Raw genomic sequence first — 21,658 nt, 5'->3', positions numbered from 1 at the left:
ACAAGACACACATGAGGATGAAATTCAAAGAAAACAGAATTATCTTTGGCAAATTGACTTACACTTAACAGGTTTTTCAAAATTGAAGGAACATGTAATAATTTGTGAAGTTTAAAGGTTATGCCAACATCATTAGGAGACAAATGATGAGGAGCCAGTGTTAGAAATACTTAAACCTTCACCATTGCCTATGAATATCTGATTTGGTCCATCAAAGTAGGTGAATTGTTTGATATTCTGCGAGTCACCAGTCACATGAAAACTGGCTCTAGAATTTGGAATCCAGGTCGTACCAGCCTGACTGTTCCCACGAGAGGTTGAATTAGTGAGCATTGCATTGGGTTGGCTGTGGCCTGGAGCAGGATTCTTAGAATTAGGATTAACACAGGTGTTGGAGGTTTTGATTGAACCAGTGGAGTAGGGGATGGGTTGTAGTGTGGTAGGATCAATGAAAGTTAGAGATTCATGAGGCTGGAAGTTCACATCAGACCTAAAATGACAAACATTACCAGTGTGCCTAAATTTAAGACAGATTTGTCATTAGAAGTTTGTAAATTGTCCACCACCGCGTCCTCTGCCAGAGCCACCACCACCATGGCCAGCACTGCGGTCCAAAAAGGCACCACGACCACCACCACGACCATACAAACCTCGAGAACCACCAGAGTCACCAGTTTTATAGGCGTTTGGATGCAAATAGCCTTGAGTGTAGTTTAATGAAACAACGTTCATTACCTGTGCATCTTTGTCGTAGCACGAGTTGAGTTTCGTGACCATATAGCAAATCTTCAATTTCTGCGAAGGATTGAGTTCATTTTTGCTTTCGATAACAAAAACCACCAGTCCTTCGAGGAGCGCATCAACATATTCCTCGTGACGAACATGAACACCGACGCCAGCAAGTTCATCCACAAACCCTTTGATTTTTTGCAAATACTCCTCAATCGTTTTGCCTTCAAGAGTAACTGCTCTCATCGCAGTGCGGAGCTGTTGCGTGTGGGATTTCATGTGGAGACTAAAATGCTCATGAATTTTATCCCAAACTTGATAGGAATGATTTGAAACAAAAACGCGTGATAATACCGATTTTGAAAGAGTGGATTGCAGCCATACCAGGAGCGTTTGATCTTGAACCTCCCAGGCTTCATAGTCAGGGTTGACATGATCAGCAACACGATCGTCCTTTGTGAGGTAACGAGGAGGAATAATTGGATTGACAACGAAACGTTGCAATCTATGTGATTTAATAATCGGTTCAACATGTTGACGCCAGTGAAGATAATTGGAATCATCAAGTTTTTCAGCAATGGAGTTGGGAAATGATTGGGGAACTGAATTCGCAGGAGCAGAAGCCATGAACACAAAACATTGGACCTTGCGAAAGAACCAGGATTACGAAAAAATGGCTCTAGATACCATGTTGAATAAATTGAGAGAGAGAAAGGAGAGAAAGCTGTATAATAGTGAAGCTGATTTTTATTGATCTGAAAAGTTGATTGCAGTTAGTTACATACAGAGGTATATATAGACCTCTGTTCTGTTAACCTCTGTACAGATTCTAACTAACTCTAACTGATTCTAACTAACACTAACAGAATATAGCCTTGTATCCTAATGAGGTGCAGTTAGTCAAAGCTAACTGCCATTACCATCATACTACAGATGTTTATCACTAGATGGGTGCTGTTAGCAAAAGCTAACAGCCCTTTCAATTAGCTTACAGAACTGTTTTCACAGTTGTACAAAAACATATTCCAATACTTATTTTCCCTGTGCATTTGATACAGACCAAGGATCTTAGAGGTTTATCAATTGATCTTCTAGTTCCAGGAATGCTGGTAAATGCCCGTGTGAAGTCAATCCTTGAGAATGGTGTTATGTTATCATTTCTCACATACTTCACTGGAACTGTAAGTGCATCCTGCAATTATTGTAAATGGAATGCTTCAATGATATTGTGTAAATAGATTCTCTTGACAAACTCAATGCTCTCACAAAATTAATGTTTAGAATCTTTTCATTGCAGGTTGATCTGTTTCATTTGCAAAATATTTATCCTGGAACAAACTGGAAGGATAAGTGCAGTGAATCTCAGAAGGTACTTTTGAATTTGACCTTTGCAACTTTTACAACTTGCCCTGCTCCCATTTTTGCAAATTGTATCCCAGTGTTTGCTTGACACACTGAAATACTTTTTTTTTTTTTGTAAGCTCCTTCTGTATAATTTATTAAGTTATTGAGTGCAAGATTTTTCATGCATGCGTGCATCATGTGATATAATATTCTAGTGGAATATTTTTTTGATGCCTTAGCATGTATAGTAATAGGTTACATTGGCATTTTTGGTACCTCTGTTGTTTTGGAGAGAGGCTGACACCATTTAAGCTAAAAATGATGAGGAATTTGATCCATGATATAATACAAGTGATCCATTAGAAGCTTCTGGCAGTTTAAAGCTCTCTTGTCTAGTCTTCTTCAACTGATCTTAAGTATATAGCTTTAAAAGTTAAGTGTGTAATTTTTATAATCATAAATAATACAAGTGGATTGACATATGCGGATTTAAAAACAAGTTGTTTTAGGGGTATTATTTTTTTTTTATCAAAAGAAATTCTTATTTTATTCCTACTCAACCCTCCCATAAAAACAATGGTTGTGTACTTAGTTCTTTGGCATCATTGGATTTCTGATTGCAGTCATAAATTCATAATGCATCATCATGTGGTTGTGTTGTTTCTTAGCTTCATATTTACTTCTTTACCTTGATGGATTTTCACATTGAGTTTGCAATATGATCAATGTATTTTTCAGCTGATTCTGTCTCTTTTGCTGTCAAGCAGGTTACCTTCTTTTAGATTTACTGTTCTATTTTTCTAAGTGCCTTTTATGTTATCTAGGTTGTTTCTCGGATATTATTCATTGATCCATCAAGTAGAGCTGTTGGGTTGACGCTGAATCCACATCTTGTTCAGAACAGGGCCCCCCCTTCTGTAAGTATTGTAGATTAAATATTGTTGGTGCTCTAAGGATGGCATATTAGATTCAATGGAATGGATTCTAAAACTGTTTTTTTATTCTCTTTCCCACTAGTAATTACCGTTCAATGCTGTTAAAGGATGCTTTTCTTGTCTGTTGCTTCCATAATTATTATTGTTATTGATAATCATGGGTTCCATGTTGGAGACTGATGAACTGTCTTTGATGTGCAGCATGTTAAAATTGGAGATATATATGACAACTCAAAAGTTGTTAGGGTGGATAGAGGATTAGGACTATTGCTTGAAGTTCCATCAATTCCGGAGCCAACTCCAGCTTTTGTCAGTGTATGTAGTGTTTGGACAAGTTTTAATGATGCAGAACTCATACAGTATGAAATCTGAATGTTCAACTGCATTTTAAGCGTTACCCCACCAGGAAAAATGAAAATGATCATTGAAATTATTGTTGACAGATATCTGATATTGCTGAAGAAGAGGTCCAAAAACTTGAGAAGAAGTACAACGAAGGAAATCGTGTTCGAGTTCGGATTCTTGGGTTACGATATTTGGAAGGAATTGCTACAGGAGTTTTGAAGGTTGTCATTGTACTTTTATTTAATTTAATTTCTAAAAGATGATAAGCATCTGTCAGTGAATGGTTGCAGTGCCTTTTTATGTTGGTATTACACTGGAATCACATACTTTTTTATCATCTTAGGTCTTTTTGTTTTAGAATGGGTTACGTGCTTCACATTGAGCATTATAAAAAGCAGTCATGTTGGAACTTTTTCTATTTATGATTCACTTGTTATCTTACCAGCTTTGGTATTGGTATATACTGGCAACTGGCAAGTTATTATACACTTCTTTAATATTTAATCAAGTTGTCCTTTGTGTCTGAACATCAATTATCTGTTGAATTTGAAAATGTTTTTGATAATTTCTTTATTGACCGTTTGTAACCTCTGTCTAATTGCTGTAGACTGACTATATATGTATGTGGGCCAGCACACAATGGTATTATTGTTTCAACACTGTTCAAAACCTGTATGTCTTTTTGTGTGTTTATGTGCATTAGTACTTTTATGAACTTGACCTTATGATGGATATAGGAGTTATTACATTCAAGAGTTCTTATTCTTATGATTGTCTTGATTGCTTGGAAGAATTGCAAATGGCTCTAATCTCTTGTAGAAATAATAATTTGTTAAATTGTAATTTTTCTTCTACATTTTTAGTGCTCTGTCAGGACTATAATTGGTCTGGTCTGTATCATATCCTTTGAAAGTTCATTTCTTCTTTAGTATCCCATGTTAGATTGCTTCCAACCTTCTCATTCATCATTATTTTCTACATTTCAGTTGTTTCAAAAGCTCCAAGGTTTAGTTCATGTCATTTTTTGTCTATTCCATTCCCATAATTATACATATTCATATGTCTGATGTAACTAGAACATGTTGACCTTTTCAAAGTAGAAGCAATATAATTTAGTTGTTCAATATTCAATAATTTTTTTCTCTCTAAATCCTAGTTTGTTAATGTTAAGTATGCTCTTGAATGTGCAAATTAATGACATTTCATGTTTATGTCTTTAGGGAAAAAAATGTTAGCTGCATAAACTGAGCTAGTCTGTTGTTTCTCTGTATAATGGCTTTCCATGTGCATACGAGTTTAAATTTGATGTTATGTGGAATAATGTTGACTTGGTTGTTAGTAAGAGGTTTTCAATTAATCATCTTTTTGTTTTCATATCATGCAGGCTAGTGCTTTAGAAGAGGAAGTGTTTACTCATTCTGATGTCAAGCCTGGCATGGTGGTGAAGGCTAAGATTCTTTCAGTTGACAGCTTTGGTGCTATAGTGCAAATTCCAGGTGGTGTGAAGGCACTTTGTCCTCTTCGACATATGTCTGAATTGGAAATTTCAAAGCCTGGAAAAAAATTTAAGGTTCTATTAGCTTGTGCTAGTTATTTTTAGTATTGTCATTTTTTGTTTCTTTAGACAATATATGGTTTTGTTGCATGTTTGTGATGGGACAGTTTTGACATTATGTGGCTGAAGTTTTTACTTGGATTATGGTACAGGTGGGAGCTGAATTGGTTTTCCGTGTGCTTGGTTGCAAGTCAAAAAGAGTGACAGCTACACACAAGAAAACGCTTGTATGTTTCTACATGTGAACTCTTCTTCTCCAGTTTATTCAAACTCAAAGGCACTATAATAAATTTTCTTCTTCTTTTAGTTTAGTTATCCAGTATAACGTTTCTTTATGCATCCATCAATTATATTTTCATACCTATCGTGAATTATCTTTCTCGTCTTTCAAAAGTAAGGTTTATCTGACTCTTTGTTGTTGGATAATATGTTCCTTTTAAGAATTTCTTCTTTGGCTTCTTTTTTGTACTATATTTTCAGTGAGGACTGCGTCCAAAATCATTCTTCCATTCACCAAAAAAAAGCCTTCCCTGAATATAATTGCCATGCATTGATGAAATAGTATCTCCTGAAACCTCACTCAACCAACCAAATAAGATCTTAGTCAAAATCTTGACACCAGGCTAATAGTTTGACAATCCTTAATCCTCATCCTACCAAAAATTTAAAAAATATGATAATCTTTGCACTCTAGTTCTCTAGATATAATTTTCAACTGAATTTGCTTGTCTTTCCATTTTGGTCATAATTATCCCTAGTGTGAAGGATGTTGTAGTTTTGCACCTGAGTACTACTTTATAGTGATGTATTTGCATGAACTTTATATTACATGTTTCCTATTATGACACCATTTAGTTGATAAAATGTGTAGAGCAGCACTTGTGGAAGCAAGGGGGGTTGGGGTGGGGGGTTTGAAGAATTTTTTTTGCTCAGCAAAAATAGATAATATATTAATTGAGTACCAGAGGTACAAGCTTACAAAGTTTACATATTAAGACCACAGACCACTAGTTCCATTATGAAACATATGTAGTCTTGATAGAAACCAAAAGCCTAGATACAAGTGTCCTGTGCTCTGCAACTATGCACTGTACAATCTTCATCTAACACACAAACCCTGATCTAAGATTACTTGACCAGTGGTTGTAGCTAAATCTCAAAGTCCTTCTCTAGGCTCTGAAGCCATGTCCACATTACAAAGGATGCATCATCCATGATTTTGTTAGCATCAAATGTGTCATTGGAGAAGAGTATCTTATTTCGGTGCTGCCATATTGACCATGTGAGAGCCAGCCACCACCACCTCCACCTGGTACCCCTTACCCCCTGAGCCATCCCAGATATGTGTTGGAGGAAATGTTGTTTTGGGTTTATCGGGATAGGACTGATAGAGTTCACCCAAGACAACGATTCCAACCAAAGAGGACTGATTTTGCTACAATGAAAAAACAGGTGTCTTGTGTCCTCCTCCATGCTATTGCAAAAAAGACATCTCCTATCATTTATCTCCACTTGTCGCCTATGAAGGTTTCTTCTTGTGGGAAGTCTGTCTCTAAGTAATCTCCATGCGAAGACTGGTATTTTATTCGGTACCTTTAACTTCCACAATTTTGCAAAAGCTGTATCTTCTATCCCGTCTAATGAGGCCTCCCTCATAGCATTGTATGCGGTTTTTGTTGAGAATTGACCACTGGAGTCTGCCATCCACACCCACTCATTTGACCTTTGTGATTGAATTTGCTTGCTTTCCACATCTCTTAGGAATGAAATAGCCATGTCTATCTCATTATCAAACAACGGTCTCCTCCACGTGAACTACCATTCCCACCCTTTGTCCTTATGTCCTCCCATCTGCTGAATAGTATGATTTTGCTGATTGGATATGAGGTACAACCTAGGATATTTTGCTACTAGTGCTCTGTTGTCTCTGATCCAATCATCCTCCCAAAACTTAATTCTGTCACCGCATCCAACCCTCCAGGCCGTGCTCCTCTGTAATGCTTCGCCATGCTCTGGATGATGGGATACCATCTTCAGATCCCTCCACCATATGGATTCTGTGCTACTTCTAGGTGCCTCATTTAGACCCCTCCATCTACCATATTTGGACTCCAATACCCTAGCCCACAGTTGCCCTTGGTGCTGAAATAAGTGCCACTTCCATTTTGCTAGTAACGCAAGATTGAAAGTGTTCACATCCTTGATCCCCAACCCTCCTTTGTCCTTTGGGAAGCACACTGTGTCCCATTTGACCCAGGCTATCTTGTTATGATCAGCACCTCCTCCCCATAGGAATTTTCTCTGTAAGCATACTAGCTTGTCCACCACCTTCTTGGGAACCCTGAAAAAAGAAAAGAAATAAATAGGTATGGATGTTAGAACTGACTATATGAGAGTCACTCTTCCCCTGAAAGACAGGTGTCTTTGTTTCCATCTCGCTAATTTTCTCTCACACTTATTGATTAGAGGATCCCACATCTGACACCTTCTTGGATTTGCTCCAATCGGTATGCCTAGATAAATAAAAGGAATGGCCTACGAACTACAATTGAGATAATTTGCTGCTTCACTTCTTTCAAATAACAAATAAAAAATTTCCTTTTGCTGCATACATCTTTCAATAAGCTTGTTTGTCGCTACATTGTCCTCGATGAAGAAATTTTGGGAGCATTTATTAATATCCCCCACCCAACCCAATTGATTAGTTCCATATTCAATTCTGAATCAGATATATCATATTTATACAGGTGAAATCAAAACTTGGGATTATTAGTTCATATGCTGATGCAACTGATGGTTTGATAACCCATGGATGGATAACAAAGATTGAAGTTCATGGATGCTTTGTACGGTTTTACAATGGGGTCCAAGGATTTGCTCCCAGGCAAGTCTCTATTTATCTGTATACTTATGTCATGATAACAGTCAGTTATATTTTGATTTTTGCTTAAATCATGAGCTTTTAGTTTTGGAAATTTCATCTTCATTTTTCACCTTTTACTCTTGACTAATTTCTTCATTTCCATATCATTCATTTATCATGGGATTTTGATATGTTTGAACTTTGAAGCCTTTTCGTTTCTCACAAGATAAAATGATATATAGAAGTCTTATGGCGGAAGTTGATCCATGTAGCCGACCCCACCTAGTGGGATAAGGCGTTGTTGTTGTTGTTGTTGTTGTTGTTGTATAGAAGTCTTATGCCCCAAACAGTTCTAACTAATGAAGTGTATTTTATTTTGGCAATGCATGGGGTTTAATTTTTTTATTTCTACAATGTTTTTTTCTTTTTGTTTATCTAATCATGTTTCTCATTATTTCACATGGTTTTGAAGGGTTTTTATTGTTTAATTTTGTACTTTTCTCTTGTGGAAAAGATTTAGAACCTTGTTTAAATTGGATTTTCTGCCTGGGTATCATAATTTCAATAGTTTGCTATAGTGGCATTATGGTGGTGCATTTTTCAATAAAGGCCATAGCAAATCGCAGCCATAGCCATGCTAGAATAATGCTTTACGAAAACTCATTTTTGCCCTCAACACTTGTTTTAGGGGTTTTCTTTAGGGTCAAAGTTGAGATTTCACTTCCCTTTTCTGAATGTAAAAAAAGAAATCCCAAATTGGAGATAATTTCCCACACTTCTATTAACTTTTTGATTCCCACCCTATTCGACCAATAACCCACTCATCTTAGGCATTATTTCCAGTGGCATCCACCCTCCATTATTTTCTCTGCATTGAACTTTGAACTTTGAATCACCTCTGTACTGAACTCTTAAGTCTGAACCCTCAACTTCTGTTCTTTGTGCTACACTAACTAACCCTCAATTTTTATTGAATGTTTAAGATGTCTTGTATTTGAAAAAATATGGATGTCTTTTTTAATTTTGCTCGTTTCCTTGACTTTTATTTTTATGTACTTGTATATTTTGCTTAAAACCTATGACTATAGTTAATTATGAATACTTTGGGTAATTTTTTTGCAAACACATGCATACATATTTACTTCCTGTGGACTCAAATACAACTTATAAGCAAAAAAATGTCTAAGTTTGGTGGATTGAAATATAAGCAAATTTCAACTAATTCAACCCTATTTAATGCCATTATTCCAAAAATATCCTTAAGTTCAAATGAGTACCATTTCCAATAAATATGATTAAGGGTAGTGTAGGAGATGTCATTCTTTTTTTGTACAAAATCAAGAAAATTAAATGAAGTTAACCAACATTCTTAATAAGTGCAAAATTAGATATTTTTGCTTATATTTGAGTGCAAAGGGAGTATATATTAGTGTTATCAATAGTGGAAGGATGAAGTTCCACCGTATAAACATACTATTGTAGCCTATGGTGCTGCCATAGCTGGTCTCCCTTCACAAAGTGCCTAATGCCTATGGCAGTTGGCAAAAAATCTGCCATGCCATGATGCTAGCCAATCCATAGTTATGAACTGAGTTTCTTGCTAACTTGGTTAGCCCAATTCTGAAGTTGAACAAGTCTTCAATTGCAAGCCTTTATTTTTGGTGTGCATTATCTTCCTGTTTTTATGTTGTGGCATCTTGAAAACTCATTGACTGTGACTACATTTCATTTGCGATGTGAGTATTAGTGTTATTCTCTTACTAGAACTATGTTATTCATTGTTTTGATTTAAGAGCAGATCTGAGCTTGGATTAGAGCCAGGGGCTGATCCAGGTACAGTGTACAATGTTGGACAAGTTGTCAAATGCCGGGTCATAAGTTGCATTCCTGCTTCACGAAGAATCAATCTTAGTTTCATAATAAAGCCCACAAGGTTTGCTTCTTTCCACTTTCTGCTTGTTGTCAAATTGTATTTTTTGGTGACATAATATGTTTTCTTTAAAATGTAAAAAAGTAGTTTAAGTTCTGTCAGGTAAAATAGAAAGCTATCTGCTGACTTACTTTAGGGTTGTGATTAAAAAGTGCAGGCAGGCACTCTGCTGGGGTACAAATTATGCTAATCCAATTTGATTTCATATAACAGGGTTTCTGAAGATGATATGGTTACGCTGGGTAGCCTTGTTTCAGGAGTTGTTGACAGAATAACATCTAATGCTGTAGTTGTTTATGTCAATGCAAGTGGTTTCTCAAGGGGTACAATATCTATGGAGCACTTGGCAGATCATCATGGTAAAAATTCCCTAATGGTTGGTAAAGGCTTTCCCATTGCTGCTTACTCTTAATGTAATTGCTAATTGTAGCTTCTAACTTTGCAGGGCAAGCTATTTTGAGGCACTCAAGATTGAAACCTGGATATAATTTTGACCAACTGCTGGTTCTAGGTACAGTTAAGATATTCAGCATGTTCTTTGTTGACAAAGTTAATGCCTGGGCAAAGCTGTTAGGCATGAAATGTTAACAATTCTGTGTTTGTGTCATTTTATTAAGGTTTGATACTGAATTTGTTTACCTTGTAGAGTTAGGGAAGGATCCAAGTTTTCCCCATGGTTATATATATAAGTTTGACTCCTCTTCTATTTTAACATCTTTTTATTTACTACTTAGACATTCATTGCTGGGATGATTTTATTTCCCTTTTTTGGTGTAGCAGCTACTTTTTAACTTACTACTATCATTAAAATTATTATGTTTTTGTACTATAATTTTACTTGACCTAAGTTATGAAAATAAATAAGAGAGGTCAATTTTTTACATCATGAGATCATAATTATTTAGAATTTTATTGTTTTAATTTCAACAGTTTTCAGTAAGAAACTGTGTTTTGTGTGTGAAACAGAAACTTCAACATAGGTTTTTAATGTTATTTCTTAGATATGAATGAGATTCACTCTTATTATTCTCTGTTTTGCTTTTCAGTGTCATCTATTGAGTTGATAACTTATATCATAAACCTGCAATTATTAATTTAATGTTTCATTTTAATCAATGTAGATGTTAAGGGAAACAATTTGATCCTGTCTGCCAAAAGTTCTCTTATTAAACATGCTCAGCAGATTCCTGCAGATATCAATCAGATACATCCTAACTCCGTTGTGCATGTAAGTGATGATGTCAAACATCTATGAACTGCTTCCAACACTTTTTTTTATTAGTCTCATGATTTTTTTTGTTTCTTGCTTATCAGTGACATGCTGTTAAGTTTTTCTTCTTTTGCTAAATATATTGTGTATGGAGCAGGGCTATATATGTAACTTAATTGAGTCTGGTTGCTTTGTTCGTTTCCTTGGTCATTTAACTGGCTTTGCTCCTAGAAATAAGGTATCTCTATTTAACACATCCCCTTCCTTTTCTTTCTCTTTTACACACCTCACTTTATCCTAGGCATATGATTTCCTAGTAACCTCGTTCTATTGTATAGGCTGCAGATGACCAGAAAAGCAATATTTTGGAAGCTTATTACATTGGACAATCAGTTCGCAGCAACATATCCAATGTTAGTATATTTCAGGCTGTATCAATTTTATGAAAGCCTAGTGCTGGCTAAAACGGTGTAATACTAATACTCTTTTTTTATTAAAAAAAAAAACCTTCAGGTTAGTAGTGAAACTGGTAGAGTAACACTCTCGCTAAAGCAGACTGCTTGTTCTTCAACTGATGCATCATTTATTCAGGACTACTTTCTCATGGATGACAAGGTATAAACAATTATCATGTAACTCAAATATTATTGACACTTAGTGTTGCATTTTATTATTCTACTTATTAAATTGTTTATTTTATGCATGCTAGCACACGCGGATGTCTATCCTTGTGCTGTTTTCAACTATGAACTTCATATGCCCGCAAACATGCTTGTTGTCTTACTCAATTTCTTTCCAAACTGTTATTTTTGAAATTTAGAATTAGATACCTAGAGTACTTTTGTTCATCTATATGTTCATTTATTTTGATTAGAAAATGATGTAGGTGTTCACTTAGTTCTGCAATTAGATTAATGCAGTTTTACTATTTAATTATGAGATTTTTCTGTGTAATACATCTAGCTCTTCTAATAAAACCAGATCTGCATATTTCAATTTGTGTTTCCTTTTGCATTAAATTTTGGAAAATACAAGATAGCAAATTTTTTGCTCAAATGAGTTGACATTATTATTGATTATTGGATAGTTAAGTGGTCTCTACCACTTTGACTTGTCTTAGAAAATACAAGTCAACCTTGAATTTTGTCAATTTCAAGTTAAATCCATGAAAAAATTTTCTGGCCGTGAATTGCTTTTTGACTTATCATAGCTAACAATGTAATGCCATGTATTTTTTTTATAATAAAAAATAACATTTTGATTTTCGTTATTTCTGTTTATTTGCCTCCTAGCATCATTTTTCTCTTCTGCTTTCCTGTCAGCAATTCCTTTCACATCCTCTTCCTTTTCTTTTACTTCTAATCTTGTGTGCATTTTTGAATTAGATTGCAAAGTTGCAATACTGGGGATCTGGTGCATCTGATTCAAAGTGGGATGAAGGATTTAACATTGGTATGGTTGCAAAAGGGAAAGTTAAGGATGTTGAGGATGTTGGACTTGCTATAAGTTTTGAAAAGCATAATGATGTTTTTGGTTTTATTGCCAATTATCAGTGTAAGTTTTGTCCTTCCCACATGGTATTTAGTTATTAACTAATAAATTTGGATGGTTCTTATCAAGTGCAAGTACCAATTCTCATTGTGATATGATTCCTTAGTGGCTGGAACTATTTTGGAGAGTGGCTCTGTAGTGGAAGCATTGGTTCTTGATGTTGCAAAGGCAGACAAGCTTGTTGAGTTAACTCTAAAACCAGAGTTCATTAATAGATCTAAAGAAAGTTCCACAAGTCATACCAACAAGAAGGTTGGAATTTTTTTTCTGCTCCTTACCTCTTACGTCTGTCTTCATGCATATATATCACATTTTGGTCCCACATGGCAGAGAAAGAGCTGAGTAAAATTTTTGATACATATTATATGCTGCCGTGCTATGGAACCATCTTTATGAAATTTATCTCATTGCATTGTTTCTTTCTTCTCTCTAATAAACATTCCTTTTTTTTTTTTATCTGAAGGGAAAACAGTTTGGATTATTTTTTGTTGTTATGACGTTATGTTTAAGGTTTCTATAATGGGCATTCAATTTTGTCTTTAGAAGGCAGCCTTGGCCCTTGTGCATGAGGCTGCGTGCATCATTCTTTCGTGACCTACTTTGACCAAATCAATGAAATACCTTGATTCCAGAAACGTCGAAGAGAGGCATCGAAGGACTTGGTATTGCATCAGACTGTGAATGCAGTAGTGGAAATTGTAAAAGAAAATTACCTGGCAAGTATTAATGTTGTTCTTCACCTTTAGCTATCTTCTGGTAAAGTAAAACTTGTTCATGCATATTAACATATTTTACTGAAATTATTATCTACAATGCAGGTTCTATCAATTCCAGAAAATGATTACACTATAGGATATGCATCAGTATCGGACTATAATGCTCAAAGGTTTCCTCATAAACAATACCAAAATGGGCAGAGGTGAGCACAAAATTTGCTCTGATTAAAAGTATCAACTCAGCTTTTCACATTTATTTTATCCAGTATAACTAATCATTACTAAAGTTTGTGTCTAAGTAATATGGTGCCCCCAATAATTTTGGACAGTAAAGTGGGTACACACTCAAATGTCTGTTAGCAGCCTGGCCAGTGCCACCTGTGTGATTCCTAGACTTCAATTCCTCTTTTAATACGCTAAAGAGTTGGTAGTGACAAACTGTCTGATTGTATTGGTCTTTATGAAAAAGTTTTTTGTTGAATGCTCTTTTTCTTTGGATACAAGGGGATACAAGGAAATGCTCATTTATATTCTGTTTTTTTGTCTCGTGTTTTGGTTATCATCTTGTATTCTTTGGAGGGATTTCTTTGGACTTTCCTTTTTTGTCATAAATTTTGGACCTGTGTAATTCTTTTCCTTACTCTTGTACTCTTGGATTCCTGTGTTGATCATTTACTAAGAATCATTTTCTACTCCCTAATCTTGTGTGTTTTTACTTGTAAAGTTACAGTATTTAATTCAGTGCTTTATTGGGTTATTGCTAATCATTTTGTGTTTGGAGGCCAAATACTTATGCATAATAATTGTCTCCTGAGTTCATATCATAATTTGTTTCCTGTTACTTGGAATACATGAGGCATATGCTTTTTTATTGTCAAAGGAATTGGAGCATCAGATGTATGCTCTTTTAAGTATTCCATTGCTAGCAGATATATCAAGCTTCTGAAAAATACTTCTTATAATGAAATATCATTTTAATTTTAAATATGAGAATTGTTTTCACGAGTTGAAGCTTCATTATGTTTCCTAGTTTTCCCACAACTCATTGCATTGCATATTTTACTTGGTTAGTGTTGTTGCAACTGTTATGGCTCTTCCAAGTCCTGAAACATCAGGAAGGTTGCTCTTACTTCCCAATGAGGTCAATGGGACATCTAGTTCTAAAAGAACCAAGAAGAAGTCTAGCTACAAAGTGGGAACTCTGGTTGAGGCAGAGGTATGTGGGTTTATCTAGTTTGATTATATTTGAGTCCAGAGTAGTATTTCTTATTCTGCAAGTTAAAAATGTTTTTCATGAATTTTCTTTTATGGTATGGTTGTCCAGATTACTGACATCAAAACGCTTGAACTGAAGTTGAAGTTTGGATTTGGTCTACATGGCCGGATTCACATAACAGAGGTAAGCCTTCTGTTTTTCTGGTGTCAATATTAAAATTAGCATTTAAAGTTGTAGATTTGATAACAAAGCTTCTGCCATTCTGGGGCCTTGAGAGTGTCAGATTTGAGTGGCCTTACCCCGAGCTGATATGCTGTTTTTGTAGCTGTAAATTGTGACCAAATTCACATAGCAGTGGCCTTAATGATGCAGTGCATCAACGCTTACCCTCTTGTTGATGTTCTATCTATTTTAGTTTTAGTATTTTTCTAAATAGTTGGGTGCCTATCTATGGACAGGTACAGAATGGAAGTGTTTTGGAAAATCCATTCTCTTGTTACAAAGTTGGGCAAACAGTGACAGCAAGGATTGTTGCAAAACCTAATGAGTCAGATGGCAATCGGAAGGGCTCACAGTGGGAGCTATCAGTCAGATCTGAAATGGTTACAGGTTAAGTACACCACTAGCTTGAAAATATGTGAATGATTGAAATACTGGTTACTTTGTGAAACACATGAAGAAAGACTGGTTAAATTGAAGGCTAAGAATTTGTTTCATAAGCATGTATGGACTCATCTTTATTTGTTACCTCAGTGGTGCTTGGGAGTAGATCCTACAGTTGCATTCTATTGGGAATTAATTTTACCTGACATCCTAACATCCTTGTATAAGTTATAACCGTTTTTGTTCTTTTCATTATATATTGATATTGATATCAGATACATGTTCAATGGAAGCAAGGGTAAATATATTTTCATCCCCACCCACGATTGAACTTTGTTTTGGTGTCCATTTATTTCTATTCCAGTCTGCCCTTATTTATCTAATTTGTTTTCTAATGAATCTTAATTCTATCTCGTCAGTATCTGCTAGTCAAATATATCTCAACAGTTTGTACTTGTTAATTATGAAAATTATCATAATCTTCCTGCAATTTAATATATAACTCAATTTCAATTCAGGTTCCAGTGATATAGATGATGTATCTGAAAATCTTGAGTTTAAAATTGGGCAATGCGTGGCTGGTTATGTATATAAAGTAGAAAGTGAATGGATCTGGTTAACAATATCGCGAAATGTAAGGGCTCAGCTATATATTCTTGATAGTGCTATTGAACCCAGTGAGCTTGAGGATTTCCAGAATCGATATCATGTTGGACAACCTGTTTCTGGCCATGTTCTAAGTGTCAACATGGAGAAGAAGCTATTACGGTTGGTTGTGCGCCCCTTTTCTACTCTTCCTTGCGGAACTAGTGAAGAGCCACACATTAATGTTGTGGATAAGGGTTTAACAGCACATTTTCATGAAGGAGATATTTTAGGTGGAAGGGTTAGTAAAATACTTCCAAGTGTTGGTGGATTGCTTGTCCAAGTTGGTCCTCGCACATATGGAAAAGTACATTTTACTGAACTTGCAGACACATTGGTGCCTGATCCGTTGTCTGGATATCATGAAGGGCAGTTTGTCAAATGTGTAGTGCTTGAAGTCAGCCACACTGTCAAGGGTACTATTCATGTTGACTTGTCATTGCGATCTTCCAATGTGAAGCTTTCCCAGGATTCTGCCGTGTAAGTACTAGTATTGATACTTCTTGATCAATCTTTGAATAATCCTAGCCTGTGCTGTTTTTTTCCCCTTCTTTTTATCATACTAATATATGTAGTTGCCATTAGCTCAAATATTTAATCCTATTAGTATTGTCACTGCTGGAAAGCTGCCTTAATTGCACAATTAAGGCTGGCTTAGTTGTGTCCTCTTTGGGAGCTTCCTTAATTGCAGTCTCAAGGGTGGTGTTTAGTCCTACATTGACTAGAGATACGACTTGAATAGAGCTTATAAAGCTTGGATAGTCCTTACCACCCTAGCCAGTTTTGTGGGTTTGAGTTAGACCATAAACCCAAATTCTAAGATGGTACAAAACAATGTTGTTAATGGCAGATGGTGGTTCATGGCGGAAAGCCAAAAATCCGCCATAAAAATATGGCGGATGGCGTAGCGGAAAATGGCGGACGTCATGGCAGACAAAAAAAATTATATATATATATACATATAAATATTAACAAAAAAATAGATAAAAAATAAATATAAATAAAAAATTAAAAAAAACAATGGATTGTATTCAAATAAACTAAAAAAAGTTTCATGAGTTCACACAATAACCAAGTACCAACACCAAATAAACTCATTCAAGAGTTCAAAATAACAAAAAGATAAAAGCATAAAAAAGAGAAAAAGGGGTGTCAAACAGAAAAAGATCTTAAAAAAAGGGCTGAACAAAAAAAAAGGGGTGAACAGAAAAAAAAAGCAGAACCAAAAATAAAAAAGGGGTGTCAAACAGAAAAAAGAAAAAAGAACAGAACAAAAACAACAACAGCAACAAAAAAAGAAAAAAAAAACAGAACCAATTGCCCTCCGTCGCAGACTGTAGCGCTGTTGCTGCCGCCGCCGTCGCTGTCGCCGTTCGTGCTCGCGAGCGTGGTGCGTTGGTGCGGGGTGCCGCGTCGCGTGCGTGGTGCTGGTGCGGGGTGCTGAGTTCGCCGTTGTTGTCGTCGTGGTGCAGGTGCTGGTGCGGGGTGCTGCGTCTCGTTCGCGTGGTGCCGTTCCTGCTCCCGTTGCTCACCTCTTTTGCATGCGAAAATTGGGTTAGGGTTGGGTCGGGTCAGCCCAACACCTATCCCGCAAAAAACAAAAAGAATAGCTGCAATTCTGCCATGACCGCCATAGCTATGGCAGCCGCCATGGCGCCGCCATCTGCAACCCGCAACGCCACCGCTATTTGGTGGCGGTTTTTCAAATTCCCGCAATGCTATTCCGTCATGGCGCCGCCATGTCCGCTATTTGATAACACTGGTACAAAAGCAAATCCTAAATCCATTGTTGTTAGGTCACCTGCATTGCCTTGCTCCAAGCCAGTAGCCCTGGGCATGAGGGGGAGTGTTGGAAATCTGCCTTAATTGCAGTCACCCCTAGTCCACCTTAGTTGCGGCCTCTTTGAGGGTTGCCTTAATTGCACAGCCTCAATGGTGATGTTTAGTCCCTCATCAACTAGAGATATGGCTTAAATAAAACCTATAAAGCTTGGGTAGTCCTCACCTTACAAGTTGGTCTCATGGGGATAAGTTAGATCCTAAGCCCAAATGTAGTGCATTTATTTGTTTCTGACATTCCAAGTAGCTTGATATAACAGATTTTTTTGAATTGAAAATTGCCTGAAAAATTATCAGTTTACAAGGGTTGTTTATCTGCTTGGGCTGACTTCTGGCTGGACCTTTTAGCCTGTTGATATCATTTTTTTGAGGTTTTGTTACAGCAAATGCAAGTTATCTATTTTGAAATTGAAATATCTAACTAATGCATTTCTAAAGGATTACATTGATTGCCCTGTCTTTAAAGTGTTGCATTGCATTTTTTAGTATATTAGAATTGGTTGTATTGGTTTACGACCCCTGTTCAAAGCACAGATTGTTGCCCAAGTTATGTTAAAAACCTATAATAATAGCAATATAATTGAATCTGTTATATCTGATAATTTTCATCCCATTATTAATTGTTGATTTTTCAGGAATGCTAACAGCAAATGTGTGGAGAAGATTGAGGATCTTCATCCTGATATGATTGTAAAGGTATATGGGTTTTTTTTGTCTTTTTCCTTGTCATAATTTTTTTTTATCTAGGGTTTATGTTAGCTTATTTAATGCTAAGTGTTTGCTTAACATCATAGCATTCATCATTTATGTATCAGGTTATGTTTTTAGAATTATTTGAATGAATCATCGTTAGAGTATAGTTTGTGTAATGGGCTTGAGTAATACTACTCTTGTAACTGCACTGTAGTTGTTACCTGCCTCTATCTGTCAGCTGTACGTAGTTAGTAACCGGTTATTCACAGAAATCTTCTTCTATACTCTGCTCCATATATAGAGATTCTATGTACTCATCATATAATCAATAATAGAATTTCCTTGATTCTACATTTGTACGTTCTCTCTCTCTCTGTAATTCTAACAATAATCAATTGGGCATAGTTTTTACTTGGGGGGGTGTTGAAGGGGTGAGGGTAGGAGGTACTTTTTAGAGATAAATGCTGCAATCTCGCTTACATTCTCTTGATTTTCCCCAAGCATTTTGCTCTTAGATTTCAGTTTTCTTTGTATTTTTGCAGGAGGACTCTGAGCACCTTTGTTTTCTATCTTTCCTCTCTTTTATAATTCTTTTTTGAGGAAAGATCTTTTACTGAGGAATCTGTCATTTAGACTGTTTGATTTTGCATTACAAGGACACCATCTAGTTTGCACTAGTTTAATGTCAATTAAGAATGCCATGTAGAAAGTATAGAGAAGAGATAAGGGATTTATATATTGCTTTGAGAAAATATTACAAAAGCCACTGTAATCTCTTACAAGAGCAGTATTTATACCGTTGAGTTTCAGTTGTAACAGAAATCTAACTAAACACAACTGTCAACTAACTCTAGTTATAAAGCTTGTTAAGAATAGTCCCACATCGGGTAATTCATGAACATGATAAGTGCTTATATAGCTGGGTAGACCACCCCCTTATGAACCGGTTTTTAAGGGGACCTTTCGGATGCCTTGGTTGCACTATAAAATTTAATATGGTATCAGAGCCATCTTCTACTTCTGTCCAGTGGGTGCCGCCAGCCCTCGCTTTGTGGTGACGAGCCCTGGCTCGAGGGGGCGTGTTAAGAATAGTCCCACATCGGGTAATTCATGAACATGATAAGTGCTTATATAGCTGGGTAGACCACCCCCTTATGAACCGGTTTTTAAGGGGACCTTTCGGATGCCTTGGTTGCACTATAAAATTTAATAAAGCTAACTAGAGTTATTTACTCATATACACTTACACCCCCCTGCAAACTCAATGGGGCTGAGAAACCAAAGGTAGCACAGCACATTGAGTTTGGAACTCAAATAGGCAAACCTAGTAGGAGACAAGGGCTTAGTAAGTAAAACTGCCCATTGGTCTGTCCCAGGTATATGCTGAACCACTAACTGTTTAGTTAAGACTTTTTTTCCTTATGAAAAACTCATCCAACTCCATGTGTTTGGTTCCAGCATGCAGAACTGGATTGTGGGCTAACTGCACTGCACTTGAATTATCACAAAGAACTAAGGGTGTAGTGTGAGGAACTGCAAGTTCCTGAACTAGAGTCTGAATCTAGATAATATCTGCTGTGGCAGCAGCTAAACTTCTATATTCTGCTTCTGTGCTGGACCTGGAAACTACTTTCTGCTTACGAGACCACCAAGACACCAAATTAAGTCCAACATACCCTGCTGCACCAGAAGTAGATTGTCTGTCGTCTGGGTCTGAAGTCCAATCAGAGTCACAAAACCTTGAATGGAGAGATGTTGATGAGGAGAAGCAGGATACAAAATAAGACCAGAATGAAGAGCACCTTTAAGATACCTCAAAATTCGTTTCACTGCTGTCCAGTGGGACTCAAGAGGTGAAGCCATGAACTGGCAAACCTTGTTGACAGCAAAACTTAGTTCTGGATGAGTGATAGTCACATACTGCAGGGCTCCAACAACAGACCTGCAAAAAAAAGCATCCTGCAGTAGATCAGATCCATATTTTGAGAGCTTGCAACTTGAGACCATTGGTGAAGAAATGGGGTTTGCCTCTTAACATATTTGTTCTTTGCTGTAGATCCTGAATATATTTTGATTGAGTCATTAAGAGAGCTCCACTGGACAAGGAATGGACTTCAATCCCCAAAAAATAGTCTAGAGAACCCAACTGTTTGAGAGAAAATGAGGTATTGAGTTGCTGAATCAACTTGTCAAGATGAATTACCAGTTATGATGATATCATCCACTTAAACTAGAATGTAGGTAATTGTAGAAGAAGTCTTGTAAATGAATAAAGATGGGTCACATTTACAGTCAATAAACCCAAACTGCAGTAAAGTAGCTCTGAGCCTCTCAAACCAAGCCATAGGAGTTTGTTTTAACCCATGAATTGCTCTATGTAATTTGCATACAAGTGACTTATCTGAATACTCAGAACCTGGAGGTTGAGCCATGTAAAGTTCCTCTTCTAAAAGCCCATTAAGAAAGACATTATTTACATCTAACTGTTGCAAAGGCCACTTGTGAGTGATGGCAAGAGTTAAAATCACCCGAATTGTCACTGGTTTAATCATAGGAGAAAATGTCTCATGCAAATGAAACCCAAACTGTTGATTAAAACCTTTCGCCACCAATCTGGCTTTCTACATATTTTTACTGCCATCAGAGTTTTCCTTAACTCTGAATACCCACTTACATCCAATTGCATTTCTGTGTGGAGGAAGAGGAACTAGGGGCCATGTATTGTTTCTTTGAAGAGCCTGAAACTCATCAGTCATAGCAGAATACCACTTGGAGTCTTGAAGTGCCTGTTTTACTGACTTGGGTTCAGTATGAGCAAGAAGCAAGGAAGGATGAATCCTTGGCTGCACTATCCCAGCTTTGGCTCTTGTAATCATAGGGTGAACATTTTCTGGTCTAACAAGAGAGGTCTGTGGGGGATTCTGAGATTCAGTTGCAGAAGACTGAGGATGATCATTAGACTGAGAAGTACCAGTATTTACATCAGTTGCAGAAGACTGAGAATGATCATTAGACTGAGAAGTACCAGTATTTACAGTAGCAGTAGAAGCTGCTGTATCCTGAACAGGAGACTGTGCAGGAACAGGGGACTGAGATACAACAATGCCAGAACTGTGAGGTTCCAGAGAGGGTAATGAAGAATGACTTTGAGGGGGAGATGGATTTAAAGAGAAAGGGGGAAGAGAAAATGACTCAATTATAGGTAAGGTAGTGCAAAAGGATGCAGTAGGAACAGAATTGGAAGAAGAGGTAGAAAACAGTTTAGGATAAGGAAAATGATGTTCATTAAAAATGACATCTTTCGAAATAAAAATTTGACCAGAAGAGGACTTGTAGTTGTAGCCCTAGTGACTAGGTGAGTAACCCAAAAACACACATTCAGAGGACTTGAATTCAAGTTTATGGGAATGATAAGGACGCAAGAAGGGAAAACAAGAGCAACCAAAGACTCTTAACAATTGATAATCAGGATCAGTTCGAAAAA

At 36.6% G+C, this 21,658-nt stretch overlaps 1 protein-coding gene across 2 annotated transcripts in view; it reads left to right on the top strand.

Annotated features, from left to right (window-relative positions):
- The window catches only part of LOC114391804 (rRNA biogenesis protein RRP5-like), a 40,502-nt gene that overhangs the window by 10,713 nt on the left and 8,131 nt on the right, over window positions 1-21,658 (top strand). The window contains exons 7-30 of one of the 2 annotated variants that reach the window (XM_028352789.1): window positions 1,788-1,910; window positions 2,027-2,098; window positions 2,898-2,990; window positions 3,210-3,323; window positions 3,452-3,574; window positions 4,738-4,923; window positions 5,061-5,135; window positions 7,656-7,792; window positions 9,570-9,704; window positions 9,915-10,060; window positions 10,147-10,212; window positions 10,823-10,929; window positions 11,069-11,149; window positions 11,250-11,324; window positions 11,425-11,526; window positions 12,297-12,465; window positions 12,569-12,714; window positions 13,095-13,178; window positions 13,281-13,381; window positions 14,250-14,394; window positions 14,503-14,577; window positions 14,853-15,003; window positions 15,516-16,122; window positions 18,129-18,177. In XM_028352789.1, the coding sequence (XP_028208590.1) occupies window positions 1,788-1,910; window positions 2,027-2,098; window positions 2,898-2,990; window positions 3,210-3,323; window positions 3,452-3,574; window positions 4,738-4,923; window positions 5,061-5,135; window positions 7,656-7,792; window positions 9,570-9,704; window positions 9,915-10,060; window positions 10,147-10,212; window positions 10,823-10,929; window positions 11,069-11,149; window positions 11,250-11,324; window positions 11,425-11,526; window positions 12,297-12,465; window positions 12,569-12,714; window positions 13,095-13,178; window positions 13,281-13,381; window positions 14,250-14,394; window positions 14,503-14,577; window positions 14,853-15,003; window positions 15,516-16,122; window positions 18,129-18,177 (3,162 nt within the window). Of the gene's footprint in view, window positions 1-1,787; window positions 1,911-2,026; window positions 2,099-2,897; window positions 2,991-3,209; window positions 3,324-3,451; window positions 3,575-4,737; window positions 4,924-5,060; window positions 5,136-7,655; window positions 7,793-9,569; window positions 9,705-9,914; window positions 10,061-10,146; window positions 10,213-10,822; window positions 10,930-11,068; window positions 11,150-11,249; window positions 11,325-11,424; window positions 11,527-12,296; window positions 12,466-12,568; window positions 12,715-13,094; window positions 13,179-13,280; window positions 13,382-14,249; window positions 14,395-14,502; window positions 14,578-14,852; window positions 15,004-15,515; window positions 16,123-18,116; window positions 18,178-21,658 lie in introns of both variants that reach the window. The other variant, XM_028352783.1, reaches the window with a different exon arrangement.

This window comes from Glycine soja, chromosome 2 (assembly GCF_004193775.1).
Source record: "Glycine soja cultivar W05 chromosome 2, ASM419377v2, whole genome shotgun sequence".
NCBI lineage: Eukaryota > Viridiplantae > Streptophyta > Magnoliopsida > Fabales > Fabaceae > Glycine > Glycine soja.
Note: the sequence above shows the minus strand (reverse complement) of the source record. Positions and strands in the feature narration are given on the sequence as shown.